This window comes from Macrotis lagotis, chromosome 1 (genome assembly GCF_037893015.1).
Source record: "Macrotis lagotis isolate mMagLag1 chromosome 1, bilby.v1.9.chrom.fasta, whole genome shotgun sequence".
NCBI lineage: Eukaryota > Metazoa > Chordata > Mammalia > Peramelemorphia > Peramelidae > Macrotis > Macrotis lagotis.
In genome coordinates this window covers 163,981,992-163,995,494 of record NC_133658.1, presented here as the reverse complement: position 1 = coordinate 163,995,494, position 13,503 = coordinate 163,981,992, and the positions used below count along the sequence as shown (strand labels likewise).

Below are 13,503 nucleotides of genomic sequence, written 5' to 3'. Positions count from 1 at the left end.
ATTCAGGGAAGCCTGGAAGGATTTGCATGAACTGATGCCGAACAAGATGAGCAGAACCAGAAAAATATTGTACACCCTAAAAACAACATGGGGGTGATGATCAACCTTAATGGATTTGCTCATTCCATCAGTGCAACAGTCAGGCACAATTTTGGGCTATCTGCAATGGAGAATACCATCTGTATCCAGAGAAAAAATTGTGGAGTTTGAATAAAGACCAAAGACTATTACCTTTAATTTAAAAAAAAAATCTTATGTAATTTTACAATCTCTTAATACTTTATTATTCTTCCTTAAGGATATGATTTCTCTCTCATCACATTCAACTTAGATCAATGTATCCTATGGAAACAATGTAAATAAAGACTAACAGACTGCCTTCTGTGGGGGGTAGGGGGAGAGAAGTGACAATAGGGGGGGAATTGTAAAACTCAAAATAAATAAAATCTAAAGAAAAAAGATTAATTATATCTGTCATTCTTTAGATCAAATTCTGCAAGAAAAATTACTGCAAACTTACCTTTTCAATATCTACCAGCTCAGTTTCATATATCTCAGCAATAGTAATGTGATGCTTAGCTGCAATTGTAAATCTTCCCTGAGAATAAAGAAATCAAAACAAAGGTTCATCTATCATATTCATTTGTTTTCTCTATAGAAGTAAAGGATCAGTTTGGGAAAAAGTGAAAAAAAGAATAAAACTTCAAGACATCTCACTGATTCCACCCCACAGCCGCTCAAGCAATGCAGTTTCTTACCATGTCTGTGTAAATATCGATGGCTGCATTTAAGCAGTTGATAGCCTCTGAAGCGAAGGCATTTAAGAAAAACAATGAGAAATCCATTCAGATAAGGTTAAAGTGAAATTTTCTTCACGGCTCTTAGAATATTATTAATTAGATATAATTTGGAGATGGAAGGTGGACAGGAAGTTAGTAAAAAGCAAACACGGTCATGCAAAAGTCCAGTTGTAATAGCTTGATTTTGTTCCCAGCCACTACAATGTAAATTAGGGAATTATAGCTTGAGCTAGCAGTATTTAGCTTATAACCTTTAAATGAGGATTCCATCCAGATGAAAGACTGCATCATAAAAAAAAAGCATGGGTTCATTAATAGTACTTGGGCCAGTTATAATTTAAAACCATAAGTAGCAGGAAGGATTGTCCTGTTATGGTCTCATATGAATCATAAATAGAAGATATAGTATCATTTCCTTCTACTGAAGACACAAGAAAGGTCAGTACTTTAAGTTCTATTCTTCTTAGAGTTCTCAAAAAAAATTTTGATGAAATTCCTTAGGTCAAGCCAACATTTTCTAGCATACTCAAGAAAGTGCATGTCTATCATTCTATTAAACATCTACATAAAAAAACTATGGAAATTTATTTTAAAAATTCACAACTTCGGGGTGGCTAGGTGGCATAGTAGATAAAGCATGGGCCCTGGAGTCAGGAAGACCTGAGTTCAAATCCAGCCTCAGACACTAATTAATTACCTACCTGTGTGGCCTTGGGCAAGCCACTTAACCTCAATGCCTTGCAAAAAAAAAAACACACACACTAAAAAAAAAAATTCACAACTTCCTTAATAAAAGGTATCAAAAAACTACCATGGCATAAAAGTAGTTCAGCAACATAAAATATACTGAGTCAAAAGTTAACTCCATTCTAGGATATTATTTTAATAACTAAAAGTGAAAATTTCTGATAAACACCAGATAATTTGGCAATGTCTTTTTTTTCACTTCAAAATATATCAATGGAATGAATAAATGATTGTCTAGAGGACGTCTGAAGGACATTTCAAACAAGAGGAAAAAGTGGAATCAAAGAACTTTTGATGAAAAAAGGATGAAATTGAGCATATATGAAATTTTTTAAATTGTCACATATGATAGATATCTTTCATTACATAGTACATGTATATGCACTATGTATGTATTTATGTATACTGTAGATATATATTTATACATATATACACACATGTTGGTATACACATGCACTGTGTGTTATTAAAGCTTTTGGGATACCCTGTACATATTCTTTTTTATTTAATATTTTAAGGTGAGAAACTAGCATTAAAAATATTCTGATTAAATCTCTAGTTATTTCTTGAGGAAAATAATTCTCTATAGAAGCAAAGGAAATTACCATTAAAAGTACAATGGTGGCAAAGTGAAGAAAGCACTGGGCCTGGAGTTAGGAGGGCCTGAGTTAAAATCTGGCCTCAGACATTTAATAATTACCTAGCTGTGTGACCGTTGGCAAGTCAATTAACCCTAATGCCTTAAATATAAATTAAAAAAATAAAAATACAATGAAAATCCACTGTGCCACCTAGCTGCCCCAGCATATTCATTCTAAAAACTTTTCCCTAAGCATACTAAATAAAGAAATCAAAATATATTGAAAAATCCTTTTCCAAAACTAATATATAACTACTATACATTCTTCCAAGTCTCTACCCTACCACTTCACAACCTCATTCTATAACTGGGAGGATTTCTATAAGAGTTACAAATGAGTTTTTAAATATATTTTAATCTTACATAAAATGTAATCTTCTAGAAGAGAGAATAATATCAAAATGGAATTAAAGCTCCAAACCAGTTCCTTCTTATATATATTCAAAATGTAAACAGCCTTAAAGCTTCTATAAAAAAGACAGTAAGTATATACAAACCATGTATACAATCAATATCACCAATAAATTTGTTCGTAACTTCACAATCAGAATCATTTACTCTTTGTCCATATACTACTTCCAAATATTTGGATAAATAAGGGTCCCCTGAACTCAAACTATTCTAAATTAGGTTACAGTATTCCTTTTTGTAAAAAGGATCAAAATAAAATATTCTTGTAGCCTATGAAAAGACTTTGCTAATGGTCTACCTAAAGAAAGATCTGAAAATATGCAAAACATTTACCATAGTTAAGCAAATATTGCTGAGGACATAGTATTCTGGATCTTACCTTGTGGATCGGCCTTTTTGTAAGCATTTCCAGCATCCACAAAACTTGTAGCAGAATCATGCTTGCTCTGTAGCTGCATATGCAGTTTGGCAGCCTGACAAAAGGCATTTCCTGCAGCTAGAAAAGAAAAAAAAAGTTATATTTCTCTAAGTCTACTTAATACTGAGTAGTCTGAAGTTGCATTCAAGTAGAATGTTCAGCAGCCTGATCTATTTTTTTTAAATCAGAATTTCTCTGAAACAAAATATTCCAAGTCATAAATAAATTTATTCAAGAATATGCCCTGCCAACACTAATACATTGTTGGTGGTGCTCTGAAATCATCCAACCTTTCCTGGAGAGCAATCTGGAACTACGCCCAAAGGGCAACAAAAATGGCAACAAAAATGTGCATACCCTTTGATCCAGCAATACCACTACTGGGTCTATACCCTGAAGAGATGATGAAAAAGGGTAAAAACATCACTTCTAACAAAATATTCCTAGCAGCCCTGTTTGTGGTGGCAAAGAATTGGAAATCAAGTGAATGACCTTCAACTGGGGAATGGCTTAGCAAACTGTGGTATATGTATGTCATGGAACACTATTGTTCTTTTAGAAACCAAAAGGAATGGGGATTCAGGGAAGCCTGGAGGGATCTGCATGAACTGATGCTGAGTGAGATGAGCAGAACCAGAAAAACACTATACACCCTAATAGCAACATGGGGGCGATGTTCAACCTTGATGGGCTTGCTCATTCCATCAGTGCAACAATCAGGGACAATTTGGGGCTGTCTGCAATGGAGAATACCATCCATATGCAGATAAATAACTGTGGAGTTTGAACAAAGACCAAGGACTATTAACTTTAATTTAGAAAAAAACTGTTATCTTATTGTCTGATCTTGCTATATCTCTTATACTTTATGTTTCTTCCTTAAGGATATGATTTCTCTCTCATCAAGTTCAATTTGGATCAATGTGTAACGTGGAAACAATGTAAAAGACTGGCAAATTGCCTTCTGTGGGGGATAGGGGGAGGGAAGTAAGATTAGGGGAAAAATTGTCAAACTCAAAATAAATAAAAATCTTTAAGTGGGAAAAAAAAGAATCTGCCATGTCAAACTTACTTCATTCTCCACATAAAAGAATGTTAAGTGAAGCGAACACAATGTTTTAGTGGGGTCATTAGTCCAATAGGAACATTACCAGCTAGAGTAGAAGCATATATATGTTCTCAAGGTGGGAAATGTGCGGAAATGACTGGAAAGGGAGAGCTAGGATTTCTCTGTGTCTGATGGGGTGTTATTCTGGGGTACAAAATAAATCATAAATAAGTAAATCATATGCTAGGGGAACTGGACAGAAAGCAAGTAAGCTGGTCTCAGAAATATTCTACCTACAATGAATGTTATACTGGATTGCATTACAAATAACTTCACATAGTTGTTGTGAGGATCAGGCAACAAAATGAAATAAAATGTATTATTAACTTTAGAATACTATAAAAATGTTAATTATTATGATATTGTGGAAAGAACAATAAATTTGGAGTCAAAGACCTTAGGTTTGAATGCTCACTCAGCTGTTTACTTAATACCCTGTATGAACATGAGCAAGTAACCTGCTCTGTTCTCAGGGTCATTGTTTATAAAAAAGGAAGGGGTTGTCTCTATTAAAAAAAAAAAAAGGGAGGTGTCTCTTCCAATTCTGTATCTTTAATCTTATGATTTTAATCTTATGATTACTGTACAAATGGCATTACTGTAAAAATGTATTTATGGCTTTGTGCCATGCCATACAGGTATACCTGTATGAACTTTTATAGTTTTGAAGGCCCTGTCCTTTTAAGTATGGCAGCTCACAAGTAACAACCTTTATTTAAAAAAAAATTAACTTAATTCCCTTGAATTCAACTTATTTTTAAATATGATGTAGTACTAGAAAGCCCAGGCACTAGGGAGGATACAAAAAATTATACAAAATATTTTCTATCTGTCATCAAGAGATATTTTTAGATGATTTTATGGATTACAGAAGAGTTGAAAAGACTCACAATACATGACACTACACAAGAAGAGAACAAAAGGGACATAATTATGTGCCCAAATATGTAGGAGAAATACCACACAGGCCCATGGGATACCACGAAGAGGTTTCAATTCAAGAAACTGCTAGGAAAGGCTTCAAGGAAAAAGTTGGATTGGTGGATGGACTGGGAGGGATGAATAAGATTTATATAGTTATATAAAGTTAGAAAAGGTACTTTCTATGTAAGGGGCAAAAAATAGCATAAAGTTGTACATATTGAAAAAAATGATTTAGTCAAGGAACAATGAAAAGAGTACCTGGATTGTAGACCCTGTATACTTCTTTATGTAATAATTTAACACTTGACTATCTAATTTATAGCTAAAATACCCTCTCTCCTCAAGAATAAAGAAAAACATTCAAATAAAAGAACTTTTACAATTAAAAGCAATAATGACAAACACCTACAGAATGTTCTCAAACTATGAGTAATATATTCAATTATAGATGTCTGAATACAGTCCAACATCTGGGATTTTTCCATCTTTCTCTGTTTCTCCAAAAACCCAATAAAATACTGACTCTAAATTCTGCATATTTGCCTTTCTACCTTTAAAAAAGATTTACTAAATTTTGTTGATTATTTGTAATCACTGATATAAAATGCCAAGTGAAATCTATCTAAAATTCTGAAGAGTCAGAAACTCAAAATTATCCAGCTTATCTAATTTCTTTAAATATAAATAAGTATAGCCTTTAAAACAAATGAATTTTATTTTCTTTTAACATGGTTTGAACCTTTCAGGTTCATTATACATTAATATTATGAATTAAGTGATACATAATATGTAGTACATTCATTATCTCAAAAAGTCTATCTTTTCTTGGAGGCAATAATCCAAAAAAGTCTCAAGAGTTGGGTATGTAAACATCAAAATCATCAATTTGTATGAATATCAAATATATGAGATGTAATGTTTGTAATTTAATTAAAAGACAAGTTAAAAAGATAAAAAAGTTTGAGTGAGAAAATAAAATTAAGTCTGCAGACAAATAAAATTAAATAACTTGCTTTCACATAAATCCATGTTTTGACAGTATAGTAAAACAAGGTACACAAAATATGTGGGCAGAATCTAAAAGCATTCAATCTAAAATATGCTACTATGATATGATTCAGGATAAACCATGTTTAAGAAAAAGACATGGTAGCATTTTGCTCAAAAATAATAACCATTTAGGGGTGGCTAGGTGGCACAGTGGATACGGCCCTGGAGTCAGGAGTACCTGAGTTCAAATCCAGCCTCAGACACTTAATAATTACCTAGCTGTGTGGCCTTGGGCAAGCCATTTAACCCCACTTGCCTTGCAAAATAAACAAATAAATAAATAAATAAATAACCATTTTGTTTCTCCTTTGTTTTTTAAGGTTTTCATAAGGCAATGGGGTTAAGTGTCTTGCCCAAGGCCACACAGATTGGTAATTATTAAGTGTCAGAGGCAGGATTTGAACTCAGGTACTCCTGACTCCAGGGCCAATGCTCTATCCACTGTGCCACCTTAGCTGCCCCTTTGTTTCTACTTTTAAAAAAATACCTACCTCCCCTTAATACGAAGACATTAAAACTTGCTTCAGGAGAGAAAAATTTAGACTCCTCACCACCACTAAGAAAATTAGTCATTCATTCAGAAATGATAATTCATTTTTGGCAAATGAAATAGTTTTTTTAATTCATTTTACTATTATTGAAACTGTCAATGAAGGATTGGCTTAAGGAAAAAAATAGAGGGCTGATATTTATTTCTGATCAATAATTCCCAAAGAAATACTTGTCCTAATGGGAATTGACAATGATCAGAGACCACTGTCATTTAGTTCATAGAAAGTAATTAGATATTCTTTTAATTGATGACAAAAATGCTTTTTTGATTATCTGTTCTTACCCTATTTGATACAATATGACTACAATTATGATAGTTATTCTTTTTTAACTTAATTTTTGTTATAATTATTAGTTAACATTTACTGAATGCCCACTTAAATGGTTTGGAGAAAACAAAGTAGCTGCAGTTTTCAGGTCTTGAACAAATAAACTTAGGGTTACTTTTTTATTTATTTTTATAACTTTGCTAGGTCTTTTGGCTGTCATGCTTGTATATGACAACTGACCATCTATGGCACTTTCATGGCATTTACAATGGGGAATTTAGTGGGCATACACTCTTTCTCTGAAAAGAAATTAAGATGTGTTATTTCTTGCTTTGAAAATAATAATGTTTTTAAAAAACAAAAACCCCATACATACCACTCCAATTTTTGGCCATCTTGAACATGTTTGCAGCTCTTGTATACATTTCACAAGCCTCTTCTATTCTTGTATTTCCTCTAAGGAAATTAAAAAAAAAAAAGACAAGATTAATTCTTGCCACTGCAATTAAAACCATCATTCTTTAATGAACAATTCTTTCCTGAAACTTCTCTTCCACCCTACTCTGTCCCTAAAATCTTTTTCATTTGGGAAAAGACTGAGTAGCAGTGGATGAGAAGACAGGGTTGGGTATTACATAATCTTTTTTTTCCTTCCTCAACTACCCTTTCATCCAAATTTCCCTAACTCTGCTGAGAATACCATTGTCCATTCAAGTCTCTTGAGCTCACAGTTATTACCTGACTTCTCACTCACCTGAAACTTTCCTTCAAAGCTACTCATGATCACTATATTAACATATCATTATTAACAGAGCACAAAATTTAGATATGAAATTGTATCCAGAGAAGCAGTGACCCTGAGAAAGAGAATAACTTTTGGGAATTCAAAAATATAGAACCAGAGAAAAACTGGTAGTAGAGAAACCAAAAAGAAATATTAAAAGAGCACATAACTCAAGCCAAAAATGACTGACCATTAGGAAAAGATTCACAGAAGGAATATAGGTCACCAAGAACAAAACTAATTTAAAAAACTCAGAAAACCAAAAATGAAAAATAAATTATCAAGAAAATATCAATGAAATTAATTCCTTCATGGTTTTAACTTTAAGACATCACTTTAATGATGTTATTGGTCCTCTTTGGCCACAATAACAATAACAACAGTAACCCAGATAGGTGGCACAGTGGATAGTGCTGGACCTAAGTGTTCAAATCTGGTGTCAGACTTATATGACACTGAGCAAATTCATTTAACCCCCAATTTCCTCATCTTTAAAATGAACTAGAAAAGAAATGGCAAACTATTCCAGTATTTTTGCAAAGGAAACCCCAAATGGAGTCACCAAGAATCAAACATGACTGAAAATGACTGAACAACAACATCCCTCCCCATATAAACTTAGATAAAAGAATAAGAATTATCATTGCAGAAAAATATCTAAGTAAAGGAATAATTTAAAGAATCTGGAGAACTCAATTAATGGATTTATCCCAGGACTTACAGTGAAACAATATTTTGTGTGTGTGTGCCTGTAAAGGAAAACAAAGTGGGAGATCAGGGTGAGGAAAAGCAAAAGTAACGATGCACTCCTAAATTCAAATATGAAGAGTAAAGGGTGGAAAAATTGGTACAGCTAAAACTCTATCCTTAGAAGAAGATAATAAGACTCACTCAACTATGACTATTATGATTGGGTTTACTTAAATGTCTTTCTAGTGTTACTCCTACTCATGAACTGCTTGTTTATTTTGCCAGAGACTGGGTTCTTCAGTCTTAACCCCCTTGTTAAACTTCTAATTAACCTAGTCAATTTCTGTTTACAAAAAGTTGGTCTTATAAGAACTATGTTTTTTTGCTTGGTACGATGTTGACACTGCCTGCTATGAGAGAGAAGGCATAAAAACCTCAATAGTCATTTATTAATCCAATAACAGAGAATATCCTGAGAGATGGAAATCCTGACAAATCTTCCCAGTGGACTTCCCATGAGTTACATGGCTCAGTCTTGAAGGAGTGGGCAGATAAAATCTTCATCTATATTGATTCATGGGTACCCACACCTCCTGCAGTCACTTCTTATTTTATCACTGTATCAAGTAATATAGACCCTGAGATTATTTATTCCCTCACAAGGGTCTGTGGTCTTTACTTAAGTAAGGGAAATGTGGATTCATTTGGAAGAAAGGGTATTCTTTAGCTGATCCAGTATTATCCTGAGATGAAGATTAAAATTAAGGGAGTCACAAGAATGGGAAGCCCTTCAGGAGAATCCTCTAAGAGTACAAAGAGTTGGTATTGTATGCAATAAAAATCCACTAAGAAAATTTTCAGAGACTTGTTAGGCAAAAGAAAGTTTATTTGCTTTTCTCAAGAAAAGGGAAAACCCCCATATCTCTCACCAAAAATGGCAAGGATCAAGGGGTTGCACCCAAAAGAGTCAAGCAAGGTTATATACGTCCTAACACAGGTCCCCCTCCCAAACCACCTTCTCCTTTAACCCACTGACTGAGTCTCTGGAGGCACAATCTTAATCACAGAAAAGTTACCCCAGCAACAGACACAGAAAAAAGAATGAAATGTTAATCAAATTTTTCCTACCAGATGGTGAGGTAACTTGGGACCTTCATCACTATCTTAATGAAGTAATGTCCTCCCAGTTTGCAAAAATAGTCTTTTCATAAAGCATGTGTCTCTGTGCCTCTTTTGGAATGCAAGGTTTTCTTGACAAAAACAGTTTTTAACCCTGAGAGGACTTCACCAGAAACTTTCCCACACAATATCATCCCCATGATGAGAGTAGAAATGGTGTTTTGCTTGATGGGTTGTTTAATAGTGAGTAGAGGTAATTTGGATAGCTACCCTGTCATAGATAATTCTGACCCATGAGAGGTACTATCACTGGAGCTGTGGTCCTGTTGTTCCTGCTATAAATTCTTTCTAATAATACTACCTTGATCCAGTAGAGCCATTATGAACTATCCAGAATAACTTTCTCCACCAACCTAATGTTAGTTTTGATAATTACTGACATAATGCAGTTTGCTAGATCTCATTCTTTTACAATTTTTCATTAATCCTTTTAATATTCTTAACCTTTTGTTTTTCCAAATGAATATTTTTTCTAGAGCAATAAAATAATGTTTTGCTATTTTAACTGAGATGGCACTGAATGTAGATTAATTTAGGCAGAATTGTCATTTTTATTATATTGGCTCTGCTCATCCATGAAGTTTTCTCCAAGTATGTAAAATTATGTATAAAAGGTGTTTCATAATTATGTTCAAATAGTACTTGGTTTTGTCTTAGCAGGTATACTCCCAGATATTTTATTTTTTTAAATTTATTTTCTAATTACATGAAAAGATAGTTTTCAACATTCATCCTTTGGTAAGCTTTTGAGTTTCACACTTTCCCATCAATCTCCATTTCTAGCTCTCTCCCCATGACAGCAAACAATCTGATATAGTTGTACAAGTAAAATCATGTTTAATATATTTTTACCTTAAACTGTGAAAGAACTAGAATTAAGGGGAAAATATAAGAAAGGAAGAAAAAATATAAAAGAAGTTTTAAAAAGTGAACATAGTTGCTCTGCATTCAGAATCCGATAGTTTTGGGGGTTTCCCCCACCTCTGGACGTGGATGGCATTTTCCTTAACAGGTCTCTCAAGATTGTTCTTGAACTGTAAAATGCTGAGAGGAAATATATCGATCATCTTTGATCATCTCACAATGTAGCATTAGGGTATATAATGTTTTCCTGGTTCTGCTCACTTCACTCAGCATCAGTTCATGTAGCTCTTTCCATGCTTTTCTTAAGTCTAAAGTATGAAGGCATCCTCTCAATTTCCAATTGTTGGCCACTACAAAAAGAGCCACTATAAATATTTTTATAATGTCTTTGGGATACAGACCCTGTAGTGATTTTGCTAGATCAAAGGACAGGTTTATTGTCCTTTGAAATAGTTCCAAATTGCTGTTCAGAAAGGTTGGATCAGTTTACAACTCCACTAATAGTGCATTAATGTACCAGTTTTCCCACATCCTCTCCAACACCAAATGACAAAAATGACTAAATAACATCAAATGACAAAAATGGGAAATGATCAATATGATGGGTGTATGTGGTACCTCAGAAATGCTTCACTTTTTATTTCTCTAATCAATCATATAACTATGGTTTTAATTTCTTCATCTGAATACTGCTGGTTTATATCCTTTGACCACATCAATTGGAGAATGACTTGCATTCTTATAAATTTGATTTAGTTCTCAAAATATTTTAGAAATGAGTCCTTTATCAGAAATACTAGTTGTAAAAATCATTTCCCATATTTCTGCATTCCTTCTAATCTTGATTGCATTGGTTTTATTTGTACAAAACCTTTTTAATTTAATCAGTCAAAATTGTCTATTTTGCAATTTATTATGTTCTCTTATCTGTTCTTTGGCCAAAAACTTCTCCCATTCCATAGATCTGACAAGAGAGATTATTCCTTGTTCTCCTAATTGACTTTATAACTAAATCCTTTACCCATTTCAACCTTATCTTAGTATAGGATATAAGATGATGTCCATGCATAATTTTTGTCATTATTTTCCAGTTTTCCCAACAGTTTTTGTCAAATAATAAGTTCTTACCCTACAAGCTACTGTCTTTGGGTTTACCAAACAGTAGTTTACCATAGTAATAATTTACTCCTGTTTCTTTTGTACCTAACCTACTTTACTGATCTATTTCTCAGCCAGTACCAGATAATATTGGTGACTGTCACTTTATAATATAGTATTAGCTCTAGTATAGCTATGCCACCTTTCTTTGTATTTTTTTTCATTAATTCCCTTGATATTCTTGATCGCTGTCCTCCAGATCAATTTTATTACTATTTTTTTTCTAGCTCTACAAAATAAATTTTGGTAGTGGCCTAAACTAAGTAATTTATATAGAATTGTCATTTTAATTATATTTACAGTTATTTTAAATGAACTATTTCTTACTATCTCTTCTTGCAGTGTTTTATTGATAAGATCTAGAAACACTGATGACTTATGTGCATTTAATCCCTATTTTACTAAAAATTGTTTCAATTAGTTTTTAGTTCAATCTCTAGATTCCTAAGTATGCTATCTTATCTACAAAAATAGTTTTATTACCTTTTTTGCCTATTCCTTCAGATTTCTTCAATTGCTTTTACTTCTCTTACTGCTACTGCTATACTGAATAACATTTGTAATAAGTGGCATCTTTGTTCTATTCCTGACCTTATTCTAGCTTATCTGTTACAAATAATGCTTGCTGATAGTTTTAGGTAGATGCTTATCACTTTAAGAAAAAATTTATATCGATACCTTCAAATGTTTTTTAATTGGAATGTTATATTCTGTCAAAAGTTTTTTTTAATACATTTATTTATAGAATCATGTAATTTTTGTTATTTTGTTTTTGATATGATCAATTTTGTTAATAGCTTTCCTTATATTGAACCAGTTCTGCATTCCTGGTGTGTGTGTGTGTTTGTGTGTGTATGATTTTTCTCCCTGGTCATTACATATAATTTTTGTGATATAGTTAACATTTTATTTAGGATTTATGTATTAATATTTGTGAAACTGGTCTATAATTTTGTTTCTGTTTTTTTCTCTTCCGGTTTAGTTAACAGCACCATGAAGGATTGGAAGGACTTATTTCTTTGCCTATTATTCCAAATAATATATTTAACATTGTAATTAGTTTTGATTCTTAAAAGTTTGGTAGAATTCACTTGTAATAATTATACATATAACCTATATCAGATTACTAGCTCTCATGGAGAGGAGAGAAGAAAGGGAAATTGATCAATGAATATTTAAAACTATCTTTGCATGTCATGGCAAAAATAAAATAACATTTGAAAAAAGCCAAACAAAACAAAAAAAGAATCCATTTGGTTCTAATACATTTTTCCTAGGAAGGTCAGTTATGGCCTGTTCCATTGCTTTTTCTAAAATTGGCTAGCTTTCCTCTCCTGTTAAACTGGACAATTTATTTTTTATAACAAATTATTAAATTTTCCGGCAAATAATTAGGCAATTTTATCTTCATTGGTGATAAATTTACATTTATATTTTAATACTACTTTTTTGGTTTCTTCTCTTCTTAAAATCATATTAACCAATGATTTATCAATTTATTTTATACAATTAATTCCTAGTTTCATTTATTAATCCAATGGCTTTCTTAACATTCAAAAAAAGAGGATCTAGACTATGTTTTCCAAGTCAGTTGGTTTTCAATGAGATATATCAAATTCTCTTCTTCTTTTCATTCTTTTGATATTATTTTAATATTTCTTGGTATCTTAAAAAGTCACTAACTTCCCCCTTTTTTAAAGAATTTTAAGGAGTTGGCAAATTTTTGGATCTTTTTCCAAATTGGTTTTCTTTTCATAATTTTCTTACACTACTCATTTTTTCCCAATTTTTTTTCTCAACCTCTCTAATTGATTTTAAAGTCTTTTTAAAGTTCTTCTAAGAACTCTTTTTGGGGCTTGTGATCGTTTTACATTCTTCTTTGAGATTTTAAAGGAAGTTGTTATCATTT

The 13,503-nt window shown here is 32.5% G+C and overlaps 1 protein-coding gene across 2 annotated transcripts in view; it reads right to left on the bottom strand.

The window, feature by feature from the left end:
* NAPB (NSF attachment protein beta) overlaps nt 1–13,503 on the bottom strand; it is a 51,250-nt gene that overhangs the window by 19,702 nt on the left and 18,045 nt on the right. Inside the window, exons 2-5 of one of the 2 annotated variants that reach the window (XM_074209327.1) lie at nt 7,296–7,375; nt 2,978–3,094; nt 759–805; nt 521–598 (exon numbers count right to left, since the gene is read on the bottom strand). In XM_074209327.1, the coding sequence (XP_074065428.1) occupies nt 521–598; nt 759–805; nt 2,978–3,094; nt 7,296–7,375 (322 nt within the window). Of the gene's footprint in view, nt 1–520; nt 599–758; nt 806–2,977; nt 3,095–7,295; nt 7,376–13,503 lie in introns of those variants that run through there. The other variant, XM_074209326.1, reaches the window with a different exon arrangement.